General features: G+C 41.8%; 1 protein-coding gene across 1 annotated transcript; it reads left to right on the plus strand.

The window, feature by feature from the left end:
• The first annotated feature begins 448 nt into the window (after positions 1-448).
• LOC143768292 (gastrula zinc finger protein XlCGF66.1-like) lies at positions 449-22,781 on the plus strand. The gene is made up of 5 exons (XM_077256985.1): positions 449-496; positions 21,892-22,040; positions 22,170-22,349; positions 22,432-22,555; positions 22,639-22,781. The coding sequence occupies exons 2-5, from the start codon at positions 21,963-21,965 to the stop codon at positions 22,779-22,781; spliced, it is 525 nt and encodes a 174-aa protein (XP_077113100.1). The 5' UTR covers positions 449-496; positions 21,892-21,962.
• The last annotated feature ends 2,813 nt before the right edge of the window (positions 22,782-25,594 follow it).

The raw sequence follows: 25,594 nt of genomic DNA on the forward strand, positions 1-25,594 counted from the left end.
CCCAGCGCATTGCCCCAGTGTGTCCAGCATTGCCCCCATTGTGTCCAGCATTGCCCCCATTGTGTCCAGCATTGCCCCCATTGTGTCCAGCATTGCCCCCAGTGTGTCAGCATTGCCCCCAGTGTGTCCAGCATTGCCCCCATTGTGTCCAGCATTGCCCCCATTGTGTCCAGCATTGCCCCCAGTGTGTCAGCATTGCCCCAGTGTCTCTCCAGCATTGCCCCAGTGTCTCTCCAGCATTGCCCCATTGTCCAGCAATCGGGCCCCCTCTCTCTGGCCACCGGGTCCGGGGGCACATGTCGGCGGGCATTCACAGTCACAGAGGGTCAATCTGTGCGGTAGCCCTGGGCCAGATTGACCCTCATATAACCCTCATATAATCCGCCCCTGATTAAAACATACAAACACATAGCAGCTTGCCTCCCCCTGTGACCTCATCACAGGTCCTGTGCGCACAGAGCAGCCATATCTGTGGAGTGCGGCTCTGCAGGTGGAGGTATGTGGAGATTCCCCAGTACTGAGCGCAGCCGGGGACATTAACCCCTTCTGCACGGAGGAGACTCTTTTGGGGTTGTTGTTGCCCCTTTATAAGAACCATAACGTTGTTGTTCTGTTTCCTGTAATAGATACATACGAGCCAACTATGGAGGACAGGAAGTGAGGAGCGGAGTGTTCTCCTAGTACAGGGCCCCTTTCTTGGCCCCACACGGTGTAATGCCCCCATTATGCCCTGTAAGCAGGGTTCTGCCCCACACCCAGCTGCCTCGGGCACTTTACCAGGAGCTGGTACCTCAGATTCTTCCCCGCACCCCTTTCCTTTGTTGGCACCAAATCTGTTCTGCCTTTGGGGCTCCGGCCTTTATAATATCAGTAACTGCGCCATCAAGGTCTCCGGACCAGGTGCACCCTCTAGACTCTTCCCTCCGGAAACCCTCCCTCTTCCCATTGGTGTCACATGGTCCCGTCTGGACGGCAGATAGCAGTCTGTACAAATGCAGCACAGCCCGGAGGAGTCTTTTTTATGACTCTCCTTTTTACACCCCTTATGTAATGTGGAGATCAGACTGAACCAAAAGAATCTATCGTGTCTTTCTCCTGTTAAATCTGGCTTACAACAGGAGACTTGAGCAGAGTTGACATTTCCTTTTATGGAAATAATTACGCACGCATTCCTTCTTGATATTGTAGCCTTTCACCTACATACCAGAGGTAGTAACTTATCACAGTATAGATCTGCTTTGTAAAAGAATGTGAAATATGAGCGCTTGTGCGCATGTCTGTAAATGTATAACTCTTTACTATATAAAGGAGGGGGAGAGCCCAGTAAGACAGATGTGCTCCAGGGCTACCTCTGTATATGATCACACAACCTCTGTGCTGCGTGTCATTTACTTGGTTACCTACATTCAGGAAGCCAGGGATGGAGAAAGACTCAACATTTCTTTGGCGCACCGAACAGGGACCCGAGGCGAGAGTATTTGCTCGAGATTCACCTGCGGATACGGACAACGGAGATCTGGGATAATGGACGGCAAATGAACTAAAAAAACCTGGCCAGGTAAGAGACATTATTAGTTCTCTTTTATCTGCCTTGTATTATCCGAAAGATCTCTATGAGCCGTGTCACGCTGGGTTAGTCTAGTAGTGAGTAGATACCTATAAAACTCGGGTTACCATATTGTATAGATTTATGAGTCCTGTCCCTGGCAGTGTGTGAGCAGTGTGTGGAGGTTGTGACATGTTGTGAAAGAAGAGCAAAAGTACGTAGAACAATAAGCCAAAATATTTGGGACACAAGCCTTATACACGAAAGTCAGCCTAACTGGGTCATGTGGTTGCGTCCTTTCGGGGAGACCTCCGCCCATGCTTGACTCTCTCTAAGTGCTTGAAACCCTTTATTTCTGGATAAGGTTTGATAGAATGAGCTCAGGACGCAGACCCATGAGCCTGGGACAAGTATGATATCTGAGACTGAGAGTTTTGTGATCTGTTTGGTGTTGCTGATCCTGTTTGCGTGCATTGTAGGAATCAAGTTTATTCTGCACATTAGAAAGAACGGAGCAGATCAGCCCTTCAATATTTTAGCTCCTTAGGAGAGAAGGCAACGAGACGCCACCAACAGAGGAAGTGGTTGTCCAAACGTCACCTAGGGTAGTCATAGCTAATATTGAAAAGAAAAATGGGAAATAAACAGACAAAAACCGTCTTAGGACAAGTGGAAGCAGCAGATATCATACAGGAAAGATGTGGAAAGACAGTCAGAAGGCAGATTAGAAGGGTAAGAGAAAAATTGGGAATAGCGATGGATATGAGAGAAAATCGCAAACCTGTTAGAATAGCGCAAGCAAACACAACAGGAGGGAGAGCAAGACATAATTTTCCTTGTCATTACTGCAAGAAGCCAGGACATTTTCAGAGAGAATGCAGGAAAAAGTTGGCAGATATAAAGTCAGGCAAATTTGTTCCCAGAAATAACCCTCCCCAAATGGACAACCAGCAGAAATCTACCATCGTAGATGGTCCCATACCAGATTCAGATTGACTCGATGAGTTACAAACTTCCCTACCAGCTAGAAGACCTATGATACAGGTGAATGTGGGGGGGAGAGAGATTCCATTTTTGATAGATACAGGTGCAACTTCTTCAATTTTGAATCAAGATTTTCTTCCAAACCCGGAAGATATTTCACAACAAACAACTTTTGCTGAGGGTTATGATGGGGTAATTCGAACACTGCCATATACTGTGCCCCTAGAGGTCTCATTAGGACCTAAATGTTTTGCATCCAGATTTTTGTATGCCAGAGGTGCCCCAACATGTTTGTTAGGAACTGATGTCCTAAAGAAATTAGAAGCTAACATCAATTTTAGGGAAGATGGCACAGTTATGCTGACTATCCCTGATGATGCAGAAACATTAGAACAATATGTTAGAATTCAGGCTTTTGAGGATTATACTGAAGAAAAAGAGTACACCACAGATCTAGACCTCTCAATGATCCCAGAAACACTGTGGGCACAGGGTGATACTGATGTGGGATTATTGCATATCTCTCCTGTAAAACTATCTGTGCAACCAGGAACTGTTCTCCCACAGCTCAGACAATACCCTGTGAGTGCCCAGCAGGAATTAGCGATTACAAAACAGATAGAGGGATATAGAGAGAAAGGAGTTTTGGTAGAGATACAATCACCTGCTAACACTCCTCTGTATCCAGTCAAGAAGAGAACTCTTGATAAGGGTTCTATGCCCAAATATCGTATGGTACATGATCTAGGAGAAATAAACAAAGTCCTAGATCCAATCACCCCAGTTGTACCCAATCCTCATACGTTACTATCACAGATACCAGCCAGTTCTCAAGTGTTTACTGTAATAGATCTTTCAAATGCATTTTTCTCGGTTCCTTTACACCAAGACAGTTGGCATTTGTTTGCATTTACATTTAAGGGCAAACAGTTGGCGTGGACACGCCTTCCACAGGGAATGATACACTCCCCTACTCTTTATTCAAATGCCCTACAAACAGTCCTTCAGAGGTTTGAACCCGAACCACAGGTAGTAATTTTGCATTATGTGGATGACATACTACTTTGCTGCCCAGATCTAGAAACCGCAGAAAGGTCCACTGTGAGTTTACTATGTTTTCTAGAAAAAGAAGGGTGTAAAGTGAATAGACAAAAGCTACAAACTTGTCAGACCAAAGTGGTCTTTCTAGGTCATTGCATTTCTCAAGGTAAAAAGCATCTTACACCTCAAAGAACTGAAGCAATAAGACAGATGAATGAGCCTAGAAATCATAAACAGCTACGAGCATTTTTAGGAATAGTGTCTCATTGTAGACAATGGATTATACATGCCAGTCAACTAATGCAACCACTGTATGACTGTGTAAAAAGTGAACCTTATTTGTTGACAAAAGAAGGTCAAATTTCGTTCCAACAATTAAAAGATGCCCTTGTTTCAGCTCCAGCGTTAGGGCTACCAGACTACACTAAACCATTTCAGCTTATGGCTGCAGAAGTTGATTCCCATGCTACAGGAGTTCTTACCCAGAAGCATGCAGGGAAACAAAGACCAATTGCATATCTTTCAGCAAGGTTAGATCCCGTAGCTAGAGCAGCGCCAACCTGTGTACGTGTAGTTGTTGCTGTCTCACTATTGTTGGACAAAGCATCAGAAATTGTCCTAGAGTATCCACTCACAGTTCAAACTACACATGATGTTTATGGGATATTAAACCAGGTCCAACCAAAACACATTTCCATGGCCAGACACTTGCGGCTGCAGTGTTCTTTGCTGCTCCCCTCTACTATCACATTTGCTAGGCTTCAGACTCTCAATATAGCTACACTGCTACCTCTCGAGTCTGAAGGGGGGAATAAGGACACTGATCCACACGCACATTTTTTCCCTACAGACACACATGATTGTACAGAGCTCATTTTACAAGAAACGGTAGGCTTACCCAATGTATCCGAAACACCACTTCAAAATCCAGATTTAGAGCTGTTTATAGACGGTAGTAGGTTTGCAGATGACACAGGTAACTTCCATACAGGGTATGCAGTTGTGTCAGAATCTGAAACTCTCAAAGCAGAACCACTTCCACCGAAACAGTCTGCACAAGAAGCAGAACTAACAGCATTGATTGAAGCGCTAAAAATAGCTGAGAATCAGACAGCTAATATATACACTGATTCTAGGTATGCACATGGTATTGTGTTTGATTTTGGAGTAATCTGGAGAGCTAGAGGTTACATGACAGCGTCAGGACAACCTGTAAAACATGCTTCTCTGATCAAACAGATCTTAGAGGCTGCACAAGAAACAAAAGAAGTAGCAGTAATTAAGGTAGCTGCACATGTGAGACTCGACACTAGGGAATCTAGGGGAAATTATAGGGCTGATAAAGCAGCCAAAGCAGCAGCAGTCAAACCCTTACAACAGGTTCATACTGTAAACCCCACAGAAAATACTGAAGATAGACTGAGACAAGCACAGGAAGATGCAGGAGAAGAGGAGAGAGACAGGTGGAAAAAGGAAGGGGCAGAAGAACAAGCAGGAATTTGGAAGAAAGATGGACTAATATGTCTACCTAGAGCCTGGTACCCGATTGTAGTTGGTGGACTGCACCACCCTACTCATGTGTCTGCAAATGCAATGACACTACTGGCAAAGCAAGTCTGGTTGGCTCCAGGTTTTGGCAACTATGCAAGAGACTATTGTGCTGCATGCGTTATATGCCTGGCACATAATCCCGGACAGACAACAAAGACCCCTATGAAGCACCACGTCCGACCTCTCTACCCGTTTCAGCGATTACAAATAGACTTTATCCAGCTGCCAAAAAGTAATGGGTATGAGTATGTGTTGGTGTGTGTGGACATGTTCTCGGGGTGGCCAGAGGCCTATCCAGTTCGGAAGGCTTCAGCTAAAAACACTGCTGTAAAGCTAGTTGCCGAACTGATACCCCGTTACGGTCTCCCTGAAGTGATCGAGTCAGATAGGGGTACTCATTTCACTGGAGAAATATTTCAAAATGTACTGAAAATGTTAGGTGTTGAAAGTCAGTTACACACTCCGTACCATCCTCAAAGTTCTGGAAAGGTGGAACGCATGAATGGAACTTTAAAATTAAAAATACAGAAAGCCATGGCTGAAACAGGAAAGCCTTGGACAGAATGCCTTCCACTGGCCCTTTACTCAATACGCAATACCCCAAGGGGTAAGACTAAACTGTCTCCATATGAAATTTTGTTTGGCAGGACTGCCAATTTAGGATGCCATTTTCCACAGCAACTTGTATTAAATATTGAGTCATTGACTTCTTATGTGCAAAATCTTCAGAAACAATTAACTAAGGTGCATGCACAAGTTTTTGCTTCCCTTCCAGATCCTGACAACACTGAAGGGAGTCACAAGTTGGAACCAGGTGATCAAGTCTATGTAAAAAGACACACCAGAAAGGCTCTTGAACCAAGATTTGACGGACCCTTCCAAGTCCTGTTGACAACACCTACATCAGTCAAGCTTGAAGGAAAGGCATCATGGATACACGCAAGTCATTGCAAGAAGTCTCGACCATAATCTTCTTATGGACACTAACATTCAGATTATGTAACAGTTGGACTCCAGGTAAAGAGATGTTGCAGAATACCGAGCTACAAAACAATAAGTTCAATACATCATGGTCTTGGACCAATAGTACACAGAATCGCACACAAGGACATTTTACTTGTCAAGCAAATACTGGATGCCCAGTAATGAATGTGCAGATTGGCGGGACAGGCAGAATCTTTAGAAGTAGTGACTATCATACATTGTATATAATAGAAGCCTATACAAATGGAAGTATTACAGTGAATATTACTTCCCTTAATACTACAAATACATGTATAAGATACAACAACACGCCGTCAATTACACAAATATATCGAGGTAATCAAGAGATGGTGGATGACTTAAGACAGCAGACCATAAATTTTGAGAAGGGAAGGTTAAGTACAACTTTTAATTTTACACTGTTCTCCGATAATGGACTCTATATGTGTATGAATGCTACCCCTATAAACGGAAGAGATAGTTTTGGAGTAACATTCCTAATATATACCACTCCCGAAGTGCTGGTAACTGCTGATAATCTTGTTCCAATACATAAAACCTGTACAAATGTCTCAGTACAAATGCAGAAATTTAGAGTACATTTCAAATTATCCTTTCCGCCCCTACCAGAATGTAAGGTTAGACAAAAACGAGAATGGTATAATACTATCCTAGGAGTAACAAGTACTGGTATGGGAGTCATGAACTCAGTACAAATGGAGGTTTTAGCAAACAAATGGAGTATGGCAGGGAGGAAAATGTCACAAGCCACAACACTCACTGCTCAATGGTTGCCTACCACTTATAGGATAGCTTCACACCAGTTAACTATTTCACAGTTTCTAAATCAAATGTATAACCAATCTTTATGGGACAGTATAGATAGAGGTACCAATTTGAGCAGTTTGATAAATTTCACCAGATGCGGGTTTGAAATTATGGATTATATACGGCAGAAAGATAAAGCACAGATCTCCCTAATGTCAGGGAATTTTAAGGTATGGGAGCGAATGTTCAACTTATCAGCACCAGATATATGGTTCGAAACGCAAGGCAAAAAGGCAGTATGTACAGATGAGTTTTGCAAGGTAAATTTCAACTATTATAAAGTAGTACAGAGTTCTACACAAACTATGTGTAAAATTGCGGTAATACCATTAATAGTAAAGAATGAATTCTGGTACCCTAAAATACAGGGTGAATATTTGGACCAGACAAACAAAACACATGATTTATCCCTATGTGAGCTTACAAACAAGGGATATGTGTGCGGAGCAGGAACTCCTGTGTATGAACCTTGTCTTTTACAACACAACACAAATATCTGCCCATTTCTTAGAGTCCCCGTCCAGTCTGTTAATACTTTTATGGAAATTGATGCACAACATATATGCATAGTTACCGGTAATCTGTCAGTAACAATGTATCTGAATATCTCTAATCCTTTCTCAGGATGTATTAATAATCTGACCTCTATTCGCTGGGAAGGTATAACTTATTTGTTTCTACCAAGTGTTGATGTAAACAGGGAAACCGAAATATATATATATCAAAGTTAGACCTAGGAATACCCCCCAGCGTGCAATTAGATAAATTAAGGAGAATAATACAAGAATCAGAACAAACCCAGAAGTTTATAAATAACTTCGATCATACCCTCCAAAAGGTTCTCGTTAATGCTTACATAGATGCGGACAAGTTACTAACACTTTCCTCTTCTATCAAGGAGTTAACCGGACACCATTGGTATGATATTTTCTTAGGATGGTCTCCTACTGCACAACGCATTCTACAAGCATTATGTTATCCTTTGCTAATACTGATTATTGCGCTTATTTTGCTATCTCTTTGTAACATCTGTACTTATTGCAAAACAAAGAAAAGGTTGCGAGAGTTAAACGGAAGAATTAATACTAGATTTGATTCTCTTATTGAATACAAGCGTGTACATGTGTAATACCAAATAAAGGCTTTGTCTTTGGCCCTGTGGTAATAAAAATAAAAGAATATGTCAAAGGGGGGAATTGTGGAGATCAGACTGAACCAAAAGAATCTATCGTGTCTTTCTCCTGTTAAATCTGGCTTACAACAGGAGACTTGAGCAGAGTTGACATTTCCTTTTATGGAAATAATTACGCACGCATTCCTTCTTGATATTGTAGCCTTTCACCTACATACCAGAGGTTGTAACTTATCACAGTATAGATCTGCTTTGTAAAAGAATGTGAAATATGAGCGCTTGTGCGCATGTCTGTAAATGTATAACTCTTTACTATATAAAGGAGGGGGAGAGCCCAGTGAGACAGATGTGCTCCAGGGCTACCTCTGTATATGATCACACAACCTCTGTGCTGCGTGTCATTTACTTAATTACCTACATTCAGGAAGCCAGGGATGGAGAAGGACTCAACATGTAATATATGTGATGGCGCTCACACAGTATAATGTTCCCACAGTACTGGCATCTCTCGTAAAAAAGGGATTTTCACACTACCGCCATACCCCCACACAGTATAATGTTCTCATAGTACCGCCATACCCCCACACACAGTATAATGTTCTCATAGTACCGCCATACCCCCACACAGTATAATGTTCTCATAGTACCGCCATACCCCCACACAGTATAATGTTCTCATAGTACCGCCATACCCCCACACAGTATAATGTTCTCATAGTACCGCCATACCCCCACACACAGTATAATGTTCTCATAGTACCGCCATCCCCCCACACACAGTATAATGTTCTCATAGTACCGCCATATCAATACACACAGTATAATGTTCTCATAGTACCGCCATACCCCCACACACAGTATAATGTTCTCATAGTACCGCCATACCCCCACACACAGTATAATGTTCTCATAGTACCGCCATACCCCCACACACAGTATAATGTTCTCATAGTACCGCCATACCCCCACACACAGTATAATGTTCTCATAGTACCGCCATACCCCCACACACAGTATAATGTTCTCATAGTACCGCCATACCCCCACACACAGTATAATGTTCTCATAGTACCGCCATACCCCCACACACAGTATAATGTTCTCATAGTACCGCCATACCCCCACACACAGTATAATGTTCTCATAGTACCGCCATACCCCCACACACAGTATAGTGTTCTTCTCGTAGTACCACCATGCCACCCCACACAGTATAATCTTGTCATAGTACCGCCATACCCCCCACACAGTATAATGTTCTCATAGTACCGCCATACCCCCCACACAGTATAATGTTCTCATAGTACCGCCATACCCCCACACACAGTATAATGTTCTCATAGTACCGCCATACCCCCCACACAGTATAATGTTCCTACAGTACCTCCATACCCCCACACACAGTATAATGTTCTCAGAGTACCACCATACCCCCACACACAGTATACTGTTCTCATAGTACCACCATACCCCCACACACAGTATAATGTTCTCATAGTACCACAGCAAGCCGTGACGTAATTTCAGGTCCTGAATGACTAATTCTGCATTCAGGACCTGAAAGTTACGTCAATTTTAAAATGCGCGCGTTTCCTGCCTCCCGTGACGTCACGGCTTGTGATTGGTCGCGTCGCCCATGTGACCGCGACGCGACCAATCACAAGCCGTAACGTAATTTTAAAATCCTGAATGCCTAGAATTAGGCATTCAGGACCTGAAAATTACGTCACGGCTTGCTGTGATTGGTCGCGTCGCGGCCACATGGGTGGCACGCGACCAATCACAAGCCGTGACGTCACGGAAGGAAGTAAACGCGCGCATTTTAAGCAAAGAACGCTGCCGGTTCCCTCGGTGAGGTCCAGGCTGCATCGGAGAGGTGAGTATAGCAATATTTTTTATTTTAATTCTTTATTTTACACATTAATATGGATCCCAGGGCCTGAAGGAGAGTTTCCTCTCCTTCAGACCCTGGGAACCATCAGGGATACCGTCCGATACTTGAGTCCCATTGACTTGTATTGGTATCGGGTATCGGTATCGGATTAGATCCGATACTTTGCCGGTATCGGCCGATACTTTCCGATACCGATACTTTCAAGTATCGCTCAACACTACTAATGAACCCAGGATCTATGAGATATTTACCATACGATAGTTGGATAGACAGGAGTGTATCATCCATAAAGGTAGCCCACTCGGTTGCTATGATGCCTATGAATTGACAGGGCTCGGTGCGGTGTGGTATTGGTCACCCTCTCCTTCCCATCATCACAATTTCAGTGATATCCACATTCCCATGACGGTGATGCCACTGAATAGATTCGTGAATCAGGGAGTGGAAAGCTCCTGATCCACCATTCAGCCTTCACTTCTGAGTCTGAGACTCCGTGCACTGCAGGCACAATGACGTCACTACATCACACCTGTAGTACGGAGCCTCAGTACTCACACCGCACAGACCAGAGCAGCGCTCCTCAGGAACCGGGTTGGCTGAGTAGTGTGTGGTTTTTTTTTTTTTTTTTTAAATATCAGGAATTGTGGGGGCATCATATTAAGAGAAGAGCTGTTGGGACTCTCATACTGAATGTGTGGCTGGTAGGGGCCATTATACTGGGGTTGTGGTGGACTGTAAATGCCTCCATACTGAGTGGGGGGTTTTATTTTGTGTAGCAGGTTGTGGTGGCCATAATTAGAGATGAGCGAATATGTTCAGAAAACGATCTCCAAACATAAATTCGGCAGGAATATGGTACATTCGGATTCATGATCGGTAACACGAGCATTTTTCTTAAGATCGGAAAAAGTCGGTAACATTCGGTAAAACACAAAATAGAAGCCGGCAATACATGTGCCGCATTTAGTAAAATCACAGCCACCAATGTGGGAGACTGGGGTTCAAATCCTGACTCTGCCCTGTTGGACATAATATACCAGTAGTGGTCCATAACACTATGGTGCCTACCTCAATAAACACGAGTGTCACGATCAAAGAGAGTCATGCCAGCTCAGACGTCGCCTGGATTAACAAGGTCCGATTAGGATGTCGAGGAACCAGGACAATCTGATGATAAATGGGCTACTGGACCAAACCACACATGGACAAGGCAAGAGGGAATGGGAGCCAGTGAAGAGATTTGCAGAGAGGAGTAGCGAGGAGAGAAATGAATTAGTCGGGCAGCAGAACTAATAATGGACTGGAGAGGTGCAAGGGTTTTAGCAGGGAGGCCACAGAAAAGGATGTTAGAGTAGTCAAAGCGGGAGATCGTCACACATCCTACATCGCATTGTCCAGTGCCCATATACCCATCATACATATCCTCCATCCCATAGTCCAGTGCCCATATACCCATCACACATCCTCGATCCCATAGTCCAGTGCCCATATACCCATCACACATCCTCCATCCCATAGTCCAGTGCCCATATACCCATCACACATTCTCCATCCCATAGTCCCGTGCCCATATACTCATCACACATCCTCCATCCCATAGTCCCGTGCCCATATACCCATCACACATTCTCTATCCCATAGTCCAGTGCCCATATACCCATCATACATCCTCCATCCCATAGTCCCGTGCCCATCATACACATCCTCCATCCATAGTCCAGTGCCCATATACCCATCACACATCCTCCATCCCATAGTCCAGTGCCCATATACCCATCACACATCCTCCATCCCATTGTCCCGTGCCCATATACCCATCATACATATCCTCCTTCCCATAGTCCAGTGCCTATACACCCATCATACATATCCTCCTTCCCATAGTCCCGTGCCCATATACCCATCATACATATCCTCCTTCCCATAGTCCAGTGCCCATATACCCATCACACATCCTCCATCCCATAGTCCAGTGCCCATATACCCATCACACATCCTCCATCCCATAGTCCCGTGCCCATATACTCATCACACATCCTCCATCCCATAGTCCCTTGTCCATTTACCCATCATACATATCCTCCATCCCATAGTCCCGTGCCCATATACCCATCATACATCCTCCATCCCATAGTCCCGTGCCCATCATACACATCCTCCATCCATAGTCCAGTGTCCATATACTCATCACACATCCTCCATCCCATAATCCAGTGCCAATATACCCATCACATATCCTCCATCCCATAGTCCAGTGCCCATATACCCATCACACATTCTCCATCCCATAGTCCCGTGCCCATATACTCATCACACATCCTCCATCCCATAGTCCCTTGTCCATTTACCCATCATACATATCCTCCATCCCATAGTCCCGTGCCCATATACCCATCACACATTCTCCATCCCATAGTCCAGTGCCCATATACCCATCACACATCCTCCATCCCATAGTCCAGTGCCCATATACCCATCACACATCCTCCATCCCATTGTCCCGTGCCCATATACCCATCACACATCCTCCATCCCATTGTCCCGTGCCCATCATACACATCCTCCATCCATAGTCCAGTGCCCATATACCCATCATACATATCCTCCTTCCCATAGTCCAGTGCCTATACACGCATCATACATATCCTCCATCCCATAGTCCCGTGCCCATATACCCATCACACATCCTCCATCCCATAGTCCAGTGCCCATATACCCATCACACATCCTCCATCCCATAGTCCAGTGCCCATATACCCATCACACATCCTCCATCCCATAGTCCAGTGCCCATATACCCATCACACATCCTCCATCCCATAGTCCCGTGCCCATATACCCATCACATATCTTCCATCCCATAGTCCCGTGCCCATAAACCCATCATACCTATCCTCCATCCCATAGTCCAGTGCCCATATACCCATCATACATATCCTCCATCCCATATTCCCGTGCCCATATACCCATCACACATCCTCCATCCCATAGTCCAGTGCCCATATACCCATCACACATCCTCCATCCCATAGTCCCGTGCCCATATACCCATCACACATCCTCCATCCCATAGTCCAGTGCCCATATACCCATCACACATCCTCCATCCCATAGTCCAGTGCCCATATACCCATCATACCTATCCTCCATCCCATAGTCCCGTGCCCATATACCCATCACACATCCTCCATCCCATAGTCCAGTGCCCATATACCCATCATACATCCTCCATCCCATAGTCCAGTGCCCATATACCCATCACACATCCTCCATCCCATAGTCCCGTGCCCATATACCATCACACATCCTCCCATCCCATAGTCCCGTGCCCATATACCCATCACACATCCTCCATCCCATAGTCCTGTGCCCATATACCCATCACACATCCTCCATCCCATAGTCCCGAGCTGGGTGGCGCTGAGCAGGGAGCTCTTGGGGATGTGCTGTTATGTAACCTGGCAGTGCGGCTCTGTGTGCGGCCGCTGATGATGTGATTTTCTACGCCGGTAACAATAGAGCGCGGCAGTAATAGAGGAGGGGGATTCATTTCTGTCATGTGCTCTCTGCTCCTTTCTGGGGGGCAGACAATGGCTGGAGCTTATGTTCCCAGGGATGCGAGATTTCTCCCACCCGGTCAGTGTCTGCTGAGGTGTTGTGGAGCGGGAAAACTGCTGCTCATAGCAACCAATCACAGCTCAGCTTCTTTTATACAGCTCTGGTGAAATGAAAGATGCTTAGTGATTGGTTGCTATGTGGAATGGGCGTCGCTTGTCACACACACACACACACACACGCACACACACACACACACACACACACACACACACACACACACACACACACATACATACACTCAGCTTTATATATATATAGATTTTTTTCTTTCCGTTGGAGGGCCCAATTCCAGCTGTTGCTGTCGGACCTGTGATTTCTATCTCCTCCACTGTGTACAGGATAATAGAGTATAATAAAGTAGTTATGGACGAGACGTAACTAACATTGTGCAGTGACTCTGCTTTCCATATAGTGACGGATATTTCTTGTTGCTGAAACTATGATGTTTTTCACTTTAACCCTTTGTTAAACCCCTCTGATCAGTGCGATCACACAACATACAAGCCTCTGATGGCTCCGGTGATGCCCTGTACTACTGTAGTGCCGTGTATCATCACTGCTGCCAGTGTAATACTAACGGCCCCATACACATGAGATAAGAGTTGGCTAAACGGTCATTTGGCAGACGGCCATCTCTCCCTACTCCCCCATACACACAAATATTCCAGCTTTCCTGGGGTCTGTATGAGAGAGACTCCTCTAGCGGAGGATTATCTACAGGAAGAACAAACGGATTATCCTCTGAAATTCAGGATGTCAGATCCTTCTCTGCCCTGACATCATCTGTCGGGAGGCCCCAAATACATTATATAGTCGCCCAAACCCCCGAAATCAGTGCTTTCATGGAACTTTAGTCTAATGTGTATGGGGGCGGTAAAAGGTAACTTATTGGACGCTGCCTCTGGCCTAATAGACCTTCATACATTGCAGCCCAGACCCCATTATTAGGCATGTAAGTACCGTAATAACTAGGCCGCCCCATACTATCGAGTACTTGGGGGCGGGGGGCATTCAGCCAAACTCTGTCTGACCTGAGATCTAACGTGATAGAAGGTTACAGTGCGGGGAAGACGGGAAACCTTCATATAGACGGCCGGTGGTGATGGAGTCAGTGACCGACTCTGGACTAATCTGTCTCTAGAGCCGCAGTAGAAGATGAAGATGTCGTCCTCATCATGAAGTAGTTATTTCTCATGTCGCGTGTAATGAATATCTCCTGCAGTATTGCTAATGCCGATTCCAGGGTCGGTGTTAAATATTAATTAATTGACTTATTCTTGGTCTAGATTCAGTATAGAACACATTGCTTCATGCTGACAGTACAAAGAGCTATTTATGTATATAGGAGCTCAGAGCATAAGTCCACTCCATATACAGGGAACACGTGATCTGTAGTGAAGAGATATAAGCGTCTCTTAGGAGGGTGTGGGGGTCTTTTGTCACGTGGGACTGTCACCTCCCATCTTCACCTCATTCTCTCCATGGATGTCTGACGAGGAAGCAACAGCTGATAGCTGCAGCCATGATGACCTTCAAACTTCAGACACACAGACCGATGGCTTCCATTCAGGACTTGGGAAAGAGGGGTAACTAATGATGATCTCTACACATGGACAATCCGTTCGTAACTATTTTCATCTGTTTTATGTTTTTGCTGCAAAGTGATTTTTCTATGGATAATCAATAAACCACTATACTTTTTATGAGAATATGACGACATTTTTCTTTTAAGAATAACGCACCTGGTTAAGTCCTGATTTAAATGAATGTGCAGAATAAGAATATTTAACATTGCCGAAGCCAGCCAGTTTTGATTTTTGTGCTATTTTTTCGTGAATTTCCTTCATTTTTGCACACGGGGGGAAGACAGAAGAGTTTGCAAGATTTTGTGCAAGTATTCAGAAATTTCACTTCAAAACTTCAAGTCACAAAGATCTCACAAGAAGAACCTACGAATTACGGAGACTTTAACAGGTGTTAGTTGAATTGACAAGTAGTAGGAGTACTACAAGTGCCGGACGTGTTGAAAATAGACGTGCTAAAAATAGCCGTGGTGAAGTCCGGAGCCCAGCAAAAGAACTACAAGCTGAGATTTCAAGGAAGGACAAATGGATTTGATTGATTTATATGCTAAATCAAGTCAGATAGAATTTGTAAGTTTGTATAGATCTAGTGTAGAAATATTTTGGTTATCTTTATATGCGGAATGCAGAATAGCAAACTTGAAGTTAGATTCTAAGCTAGTATCTAGGAAAAAAGAAAAAGAGCAACTGAATAATATATTACATATGGTTAATGTGTTTCATGAGTTTGTTACAGAGAAGTCCAAAAAAGATTGTGTAGAAAGAATTTCTAAGGAAAAGGAAATTAATGATGTCCAGTGTAAAGTAAAGAGTGAGGAAGATGAAGATGTGACGCACATGTCTGTAATGGCAGCCACTCTTGACTTTGTGCCTCATGATGAAAAACAAGATGGAGGACACGTAGGAGACATGTCAACTGACAAAGATGATATACAAGAAACAGATGTGGAAGTGCCACTAAAAATAGAAGACGGCTCAGAGGCCCAACTCCAAACTAAATCTAGAAAGACCTTGTTGAAATTATGTAAAATCATTCCTGCATATGATGACAAAATCGATGTGTGCAGAAATTCAGAGATATTTGAAAGTTTTGCCGATAAGTATGATCTGACTAATCAGGAGAAAAATAAATTATTTAAAATTTGGCTTCCAGTAAGTTTCTCCAGGAAATTCTCACTAAAAATGCAGAATGAAGAATTCCATGAAGAAATGACTGATGTAGAAAGATTAAAAATTTTGATATTTTGTGGACTAAAAGAAAATTATCCAGATCTTGATATTCTTCTAAAATTGAGGATTGGCCGGAAAGAATGTACTTTTACATTCATGTCCATTTTTGAAAGGGTTTACAGGATGATCAGTACTAATTCCAGTAAAAAATCAATGATAAATTGTTTTGTGAACAAATTTCGATTCCTAAATCCTGTATCTCGTGATATTGCTTCACAGAAAGGTTCTTTATATGAATGTGCGCAGTCCATTGAATTCTTTAGAAAACATGAGAATCTTGAAAGGAAAACAAATCATACTAAGGTTTTTAAACCAGACAGAATTATATCTTATCAGAAGCCAAAATCAAAATCTCCAAAACTGACCCAAAATCAAATCTATGAAGAACGAAGAAAATTACATATTTGCTACAAACCCTATGAGTCTTCCACTGAAGCTGCACTGAAAGGGTTAAAAGCTAAAGGGTCAGATCTCCCTGTAAAAATGGCGGAAATTGACAGACAGAAACAAGTGGTGAGTATCCCCGGGCCTGCTCAACTGAACACTCCATTATTGCAGCTCTTCAACTTCAAAGAGTCCTTAGGGTTAATGACCTTATTAAATGGTGTTTACCAACAGATTATTGACAGAGAGGTAAATTTTGGGTTAGGAATTGGATAAAAATGAAATTATATATATATATAATTGAGTCATACAATGTATTATTTATTAATATGTAATTATTTTATACAATATATTTCTGCAGTTATATATATTAATATAGTATACAGTAAATACTGTAGCATATTTATAAAAGTAGAGATTATAGTAACTGTATATGTATATATATATGTATAGTGAAATAATTAGAATTTATTCCAGTAATAATACTTACTTAAAATTACATTAATTACATATATTAAATATATACATATGTATAACATATTTAAATTATTTTGTTTCTGAATAAATATGAAATTAACCTTTATCTTTTATTTTTCCTTAGAGCTTTCATTTCAAAACAGGAATTGAACAAAAAAATCTTCTTTCATGAATTTATGTTTTATTTACACAGGAAGCTATAATAACTGCATGATTGTATATATTTAACACTTAATAAAAAAATAATATATAACTAATAAACTAAAAACTTGTTTTTTTTCCTTTGCATGGAAATAATGTAGTTTTTCTCCTTCATTGCATGGTGTGACAGTTCACTCTCTTGTTTCAACTTAAAGCTGTAAAAAAGAAACTTTAGAAGCTCCTCAGCTTTTGCATTCAAACGGATTCAGTTGCAGACTTGTACTAAATATAACTGTACGACAAATGCACCCATTTCATATGGAAGAGTCCTATCTATAGGTTAGAACATAGTGCTAAGTTAGATAGTGTTAGAGAATAATATTTGGGGAATATTCAAATAAATATTAGAATACTAAATTTAATAGATTACAATGCGCATTGATTGATAATTAGGACACAATATTTTGGGTTAATATACATGTTGTTTATATGTGAAATATGTATTGTCAACTTCTATGTGAATCATAGTTTGAGTGACATATGACAGATGAGCAGCTGCTAAGTGCATTTAACGCAAGAATGAAGTGTAACGTAAGGAGCGTGGAATGTGGAATGTACAGTATGAAAGAGGCCTCATGATTTATGGTATGTTGAGAGAAAGAAAGAAAATAAAAAAAAACTTGTGTGTATGAAAATAAGATTTAGCTAAATTGCAATAGTAAGATATATTGAAATATTATTTACTCAACATATATTTACATATATTTCTTTAATTATTATTTCTTGATTTAGTAATTAGTGAATAAGTGCAATTACACATCAATATGGTTAAATTATAATTTTTTTTTTATATTCAGTGTTTTTTTAAGTTACATAGATGGGTACCCATTTTCAAACAAATATATGGCACAAGCTGATATGACGGTTCTAAAATTAATTATTTTTAATTTGGTTTTTACAAATTTTTTTTTTTTCATAAAATAATATTTTTTGGTATTAAGGGGGAAATGTGTTTTTGATCCAGATTACATCATCACATTTCATCAATACCTCTTTTTCACACATTTTAATAAAAAAGAAATATTAATAAGGTATTATTGGGTACAATACAATAAGTATTATAAAAGTCATTTTTTTTTCCTCTAATGAAGGGTATTATATGCAAAGCTGCATAATTTCAATATTTTGGTAATCCAAGGTTATGACAACATCTAGATAATGGAAATATTAAAGAGAATGTGTTATTGAGACATAACCTTTGCATTCATCATCAACATATAAAGGCCTTATTTTTATTTTTATTTTATTCTAATTTTTCATTTTTCACTATTTCTTATTTTTATTTGTTTATCATTTTTATTTTTCATTTTTCATTTTTTCTTCAATTTTTATTTTCCACTTTTCATTTTTCACTTTTTATTCATTTTTATTCTCAATTTTTCATTTTTTATCTCAAAAAGAAAAATCAATATTTAATAAAGTAATGTCTAATACAAGTATATTGCTTTATCAAATATAATGATCATATGGTTTCATTATATAAGAAATGTTTCAATTCTGAGTTAAATACAACAATTCTATCACTCATTCATTCATTCATTTATTCATATTCATATATATATATATTCTTATTTTGGTTCATGGCCACACATTCTTACATATTATTGGTTATAGTTTATTAATAAAGTTTTAGTAATATCAGCATTTGTTACATAAAAGACACACTGACATCTATGGGTTCAAAAAGAAATTACACCCATGACATAAAAATGTCCTATCACATGAAGAATATGGCTAATAATATATTATCATTTATTATTATTATTTTATTTTTCCAAATATGAATTCCATATTAAATATTCCGACAATAATTATATGGATATTATTGATTGCTATGGTAAGCTATGATGTTATAAGTTAGGAAAATTACCAGATTTGGTATAGAATAGGGAATGAAGACTTCAATCAAGATACTAAAGTTATGTTAATAAAGACTTTTCATATTTCTAAAATTCAATTCATTCTTAAAAGTTGCAAGAAGAAAAATCCGTTATCCAGAAGATTCACAAGGTAACAATGCTATGAGAGTAATAATAGACTGTGTCGAATACAATTCATGTCACCACTCACAACTACAGCATCCATCACTGACAAGTATGAGTACAATATCCTACCTGCCAACCACAGAGAGGACGATGATCCTATGATGCTAAGATGAACTGTGTTATGTTCCAGTGGTTTCCTATCACCTATAAGACTTCCATGAAAGCTGGTGAACAATTCAGGTAATTGTCAGGACGCTACAACCTTGACATGTGTCCTGTGCACTAAGGACTGGTTATGGTGCTATGTTTAGCAGGGAAGAGTCAATGTAACCCTTGCTGTGCCGACCACAGATGTCACCTGTTCCAAGACCACTACGGATGATATGGAGATTCCAGATGATTTCCAAGGCGAGCCAATGTAAGTCCAGGTTTTTAAAGGTGACACTGCACAGATATTAAAGCTACATCACATCTATGAACTTTGTTTTCTTATCAACATTTGAATCTATGGACTTTGATTGACACATGACACACAGTCTCTACAATATCTACATGCTATCATCTATTTCATAAGAATTATAATAAAGATTGTTTAAAAAGATCCAAGAAGAAGACATCAAAATGAAGACCAGATGACATCAGATGACATCAGACCAGAGATACTTCAAGTAGACATAGGGAAGTATAATCGCATATATTTTATGAATATTGGTCACGGCTTACCATAACATGAATTTACATACCATTATATTAGTGAAAACGTAGAACAATATTATTATTATTATTGATATTATGAACACTAAATTATTTTTCTAAAGAAGAAGAAAAGAAAAAAAGAAGATATTAATATATTTAATTTGAGGGTTCCAATCAATGTCTTTCACCCTCAAAAGGGGGAATTGTTAAATATTAATTAATTGACTTATTCTTGGTCTAGATTCAGTATAGAACACATTGCTTCATGCTGACAGTACAAAGAGCTATTTATGTATATAGGAGCTCAGAGCATAAGTCCACTCCATATACAGGGAACACGTGATCTGTAGTGAAGAGATATAAGTGTCTCTTAGGAGGGTGTGGGGGTCTTTTGTCACGTGGGACTGTCACCTCCCACCTTCACCTCATTCTCTCCATGGATGTCTGACGAGGAAGCAACAGCTGATAGCTGCAGCCATGATGACCTTCAAACTTCAGACACACAGACCGATGGCTTCCATTCAGGACTTGGGAAAGAGGGGTAACTAATGATGATCTCTTCACATGGACAATCCGTTCGTAACTATTTTCATCTGTTTTACGTTTTTGCTGCAAAGTGATTTTTCTATGGATAATCACTGGTCAACAGCATTTTTGGTGCCAAAGATATTTAATCGAATTTAGGGTAACTTTGGGGTGCTGATTCTGAATATGTCATCAGTTTTGCCAGATTGGCTCAAGTTTTTGAGATTTTTCGTAAAATGTGTCAAAAAAAGACGTAATTTGCTACACGCGCATTAACTTTATTGAAATAACAGTCATCATGATGATTTTTTTGCTCTCTCCACACCATTGGAACACCAAATTTGAAGCTTTTTCTTTGTCCTTTGCTCCATTTTCGTAATAATTCGATACATGCTTTGCACACTATGTCTTGGTCCCCAAGCATAACCCCAAAATAGGCAAAATACAATTTTTTTACGAAGTCTGTTATGTTTCTTCTATGTTTTGGCAGTGTGTATTCACCACAAATGTAACAGAATGAGTCTGGATCGTTAAGACAACTTCTTCTTGATGAGTTCATGCTTTTCACTGGAAAACAGACAACAACATAAAGTTAGTGCAAAAATCAAGCTATGAACAAACTTTTAGAACACTAATTAACACAAAACTATATTGAGAACTGCTCAGTTCAAGTACTAATCCAAAGAAATTAATGAGATGATGCGTCGCATTTACCAACAAGTGCTATAAATAAGATACCAAAAATCTCAAAAACTTGAGCCAATCTGGCAAAACTGATGACATATTCAGAATCAGCACCCCAAAAATACCCTAAATTCATTAAAATATTTTGGACACCAGAAAAAAAAATTTTTTTTGTTGACCTGTGTAATCAATAAACCACTATACTTTTTATGAGAATATGACGACATTTTTCTTTTAAGAATAACGCACCTGGTTAAGTCCTGATTTAAATGAATGTGCAGAATAAGAATATTTAACAGTCGGTAAATGAGACGAGAATTAGCGTTATGGAAGATGAGTCTATGAGGAACGTATTCAGCTGCCGACTCCGAGGAAGAAACTGCTTGTTGTCTGTGGCCTAAATATATAGGATTTATTAGTAGATGTAAAGAAGGAAACTAAATACTGTAAAATAATAAATCTCCTCATATGTTTCCCTTATTATCTCCAGTAATTGTATTATTACACAGGATTCTTCTAATGTTACATCGGCTCATCTTCTCATTCAGGTCTCTACAATATCGGATCCTCTCAGTGAAGATCTTCTACAACAGAAAATTTCCTGATTTACCCATCAAAGATGGATATGGACAGAGACAAGATGGCGGAGAGGATATTACACCTCACCCTAGAGATCCTCTTCCGGCTTACTGGAGAGGTGAGAGATTCTGATGACGTCACATTACATCATTCTTATCTATGGGAATAACAGATGGACAGAACTGGAGAGGTGAGGACTCTGGAAATGTCTGTAGTGAGATTTATTAATGTGTCTCTCCATTACCAGGATTACACAGTGGTGAAGAAGACCTCTAGTGATCGCTGTCAGGACCCTGTGTCTGAGGGATGGGGAAGACCCCTGAGCCCAATCACGGGGCCTCCACCTCACCCCCTGATCCATGAGGACATCAATGACCAGAAGATCCTAGAACTCACCTACAAGATGATTGAGCTGCTGACTGGAGAGGTGACACTGCTGGGAATGCTGGGATATTATACAGTAACACTATGAAGGGATCGGGGGATGACAGTATCATTGTATGTGTCAGGTTCCTATAAGGTGTCAGGATGTCGCTGTCTATTTCTCCATGGAGGAGTGGGAGTATTTAGAAGGACACAGAGATCTGTACAAGAACGCCATAATGGAGGTTCCCCAGCCCCTCACATCTCCAGGTAATAGACAGGACTAAATACACACGGCCTATAATTATCTGTATGTAAAGAATGAATTCACTCCCTGTATGTGTTTCCTCCAGATCTATCCAGTAAGAGGACAACACCAGAGAGATGTCCCCGTCCTCTTCTTCCACAGGACTGTAACCAAGAAGATCCCAGTGCTCCTCAGGATCATCAGGTAGATGGAGAGAAGGTGTCAGGAGATCTCCCCTATGATGTGTAGACGCCGGTGAAGGTCTTGTGCTCAGTCTTGTTTTATCCACCAGTATTATATGTTTTATACTTGTGTAATGAGAACGGTGGAGATGGCAGGATTAGAGCTGATCATAGATGTGACTTCTCCATCTGTCGGTGACTGTTATAATATTTGTTTCAGGGTGAAGATCTGACCCATATTAATACTACAAAGACATATGTGAGGGGGGATGAGTGGTGTAAAGAGGAGATTCCTACATGTGACTACCCAGGTGAGTAGTAACCACTAAATGCAGAGAAGTCATAGATTCTTCTCATCACCGGCTGTGGCTGCTTTATCGGTGGTGTAGTCCGGCCGTATTACCATGATCACCATTTTACCTCTAGACCACAACATTCTCCTCCACCCAAAACTTTTCTAATGACTTTGGGCATTGAAAGCCCTTTTCTATAGAACTTACCACCTAGTAGATCCACCTACCCCCTGGGTTTAGGAGACGCTGTTACCTGCCCAGATCTGTGAACTATAAAGCCAAATGACAGCGTACGTAGAATGTGCTGACAAGATAGAAAATCACTGGAAGAAAAATACGATGATGGTCCTGTAAGAGAAAGTGGAGGGTAATGATGCTGTTGGCTTCCTAGAACCCTGAGATCTTATCGGATGAATCTCCCTTCTCTCCCTTCTGTGCTGCTGAATGTGATCATATGGTCCCTACAAGACCAGGTCCAGTCTTTCTGGCCAAACTTCACTTTTATGATGGACAACATTAAATGTGCAGTGAGGCCAAGTGTGAATTTCTGGACAATAACAGAGTTTCCCTTTATCCTGACTTTTCAATTTGTATTAAAACCGACTAACTTCCAGGAGGATTGTGATAATCTACATAAACCCATCACACCGGTGCCATGATGTATCTCTGAGCTGTGCGCGGCTGATGGCTGTAATATACATTTATTCCCGCCTGCAGGAGATGTGTTGGCTCCAGCCCTGGTTTCATGGATTCACTCCACCTCATAAATTACATTGTTTTTGATCCTAAGAAATTCAGATTACTGCACAATCTCTCCTGGAATGGGGAGCAATATTATTACCTCTAATCTTCTGGTCAGGATTCATAGTAGCTCCAATGGTCCACCATAAATGAATGCAACTCTGGTTTACTGTTGTGTAATCCGTATTTGTAGTTTTCAGCTAATGAGATTCTCGTGCTCTAGGGCGGGGCTGTGGGCGGGGTTTTATGTGGTGCTCTGGGGCGGGGCTGTGGGTGGCCTGTGGGCGGGGCTTTGTGGTGCTCTGTGGGCAGGGCTGTGGGCGGGCTTTATGTGGTGCTCTGATTACATATTCATCTGTATTGGCTTATGATAGGTCGCTGATCCCTCACTGACCTGCCCCCATTTTTGCATAATGCATATAATAGTGTTGATATTATTGTTGATAATGCCTATAATATTGGGGCTATTGGGAGACTTAGAAAAAAAATTACATCCAGCAAAATGTCACCAGCGGCGCCTGTCCAGTAGCATCTATCTCTTAGGCCTCTTTCACACGTCAGTGTCTCCGGTACGTGTAGTGACAGTTTTCTCATGTACCGGAGACACTGACACACGTAGACCCATTCAAATGAATGGGTCTATGCACATGTGCGTGTTTTCACACGGACCGTATGTCCGTGCTGAAAACACGTCGACATGTCCGTTTTCCACCGGCAGCACTGACCACAATACGGACAGCACACGTGCACACGGAGAACAGTGTGCACTCTCCTCCGTGTGCACGTAGCGCCCGCAGGAGAGACAGCGCTACAGTAAGCGCTGTCCCCCCCGCATGTGGTGCTGAAGGCGGAATTCATCTCTTCTCCCCCGCCGGAGAGAAGAAATGAAAGATTTTTTTTTTTTTTTGGGGGGGGGGTGAAAAATAAAGTTTGCATGTGCCCCCGCGTCCCCCCCAGTGCGCCGCCTGGCCTCTTGCCGCAGAAATACTCACCCGGCCAGCTCCTGCGATGTCTCCTGTGTCCTCTCCGCGCTGCCAGCTTCTCCTGTGTGAGCGGTCACGTGGTACCGCTCATTACAGTCAGGGAATATTCCCTGACTGTAACCACGTGACCGCTCACACAGGAGAAGCTGGCAGCGCGGAGAGGACAGAGGAGACATCGCAGGAGCTGGCCGGGTGAGTATTTCTGCGGCAAGAGGCCAGGCGGCGCACTGGGGGGGGACGCGGGGGCACATGCAAACTTTATTTTTCATCCCCCCCCCCCAGAGAAAAAAAAAAAAAAAGATCTTTCATCTCTTCTCTCCGGCGGGGAAGAAGAGATGAATTCTGCCTTCAGCACCACATGCGGGGGGGACAGCACTTAGTGTAGCGCTGTCTCTCCTGCACGGTCCGTGTGGTCCTCAGGGGGCACACGGGCGGCACACGGATGCCGCACGTATGTGCCACTTGAGCACACGGACATACGGACACGGATATCTCCGGTACCGGTTTTTCCCGGTACCGGAAATATCAGGACGTGTGAAAGAGCCCTTACTTATAGATTCTACTGCGCAGGCGCCACAATCACCGGTGACATTTTGCTGGATGTAATTTTTTTTTCTAAGCCTCACAATAGCCACAATATTATAGGCATTATCAACAATAATATAAATGCTATTATATACATTATGTAAAAATCGGGGCAGGTCAGTGAGGGATCAGCGACCTGTCATAAGCCAATACAGATGAATATGTAATCAGAGCACCACATAAAGCTCCGCCCACAGCCCCACCCCAGAGCACCACATAAAGTCCCGCCCACAGCCCCGCCCCAGAGCATGAGAATCTCATTAGCTGAAAACTACGAA

The sequence above is a fragment of the Ranitomeya variabilis genome, chromosome 4 (assembly GCF_051348905.1).
Source record: "Ranitomeya variabilis isolate aRanVar5 chromosome 4, aRanVar5.hap1, whole genome shotgun sequence".
Taxonomy (NCBI): domain Eukaryota; kingdom Metazoa; phylum Chordata; class Amphibia; order Anura; family Dendrobatidae; genus Ranitomeya; species Ranitomeya variabilis.

Coding starts and splice junctions, on each gene's coding strand:
- LOC143768292 (XM_077256985.1), top strand. CDS start 21,963: ATGGATATGGACAGAGACAAGATGGCGGAGAGGATATTACACCTCACC. Junction 22,041..22,169: donor TCTTCCGGCTTACTGGAGAG/GTGAGAGATTCT, acceptor CTCCATTACCAG/GATTACACAGTGGTGAAGAA. Junction 22,350..22,431: donor TTGAGCTGCTGACTGGAGAG/GTGACACTGCTG, acceptor TGTATGTGTCAG/GTTCCTATAAGGTGTCAGGA.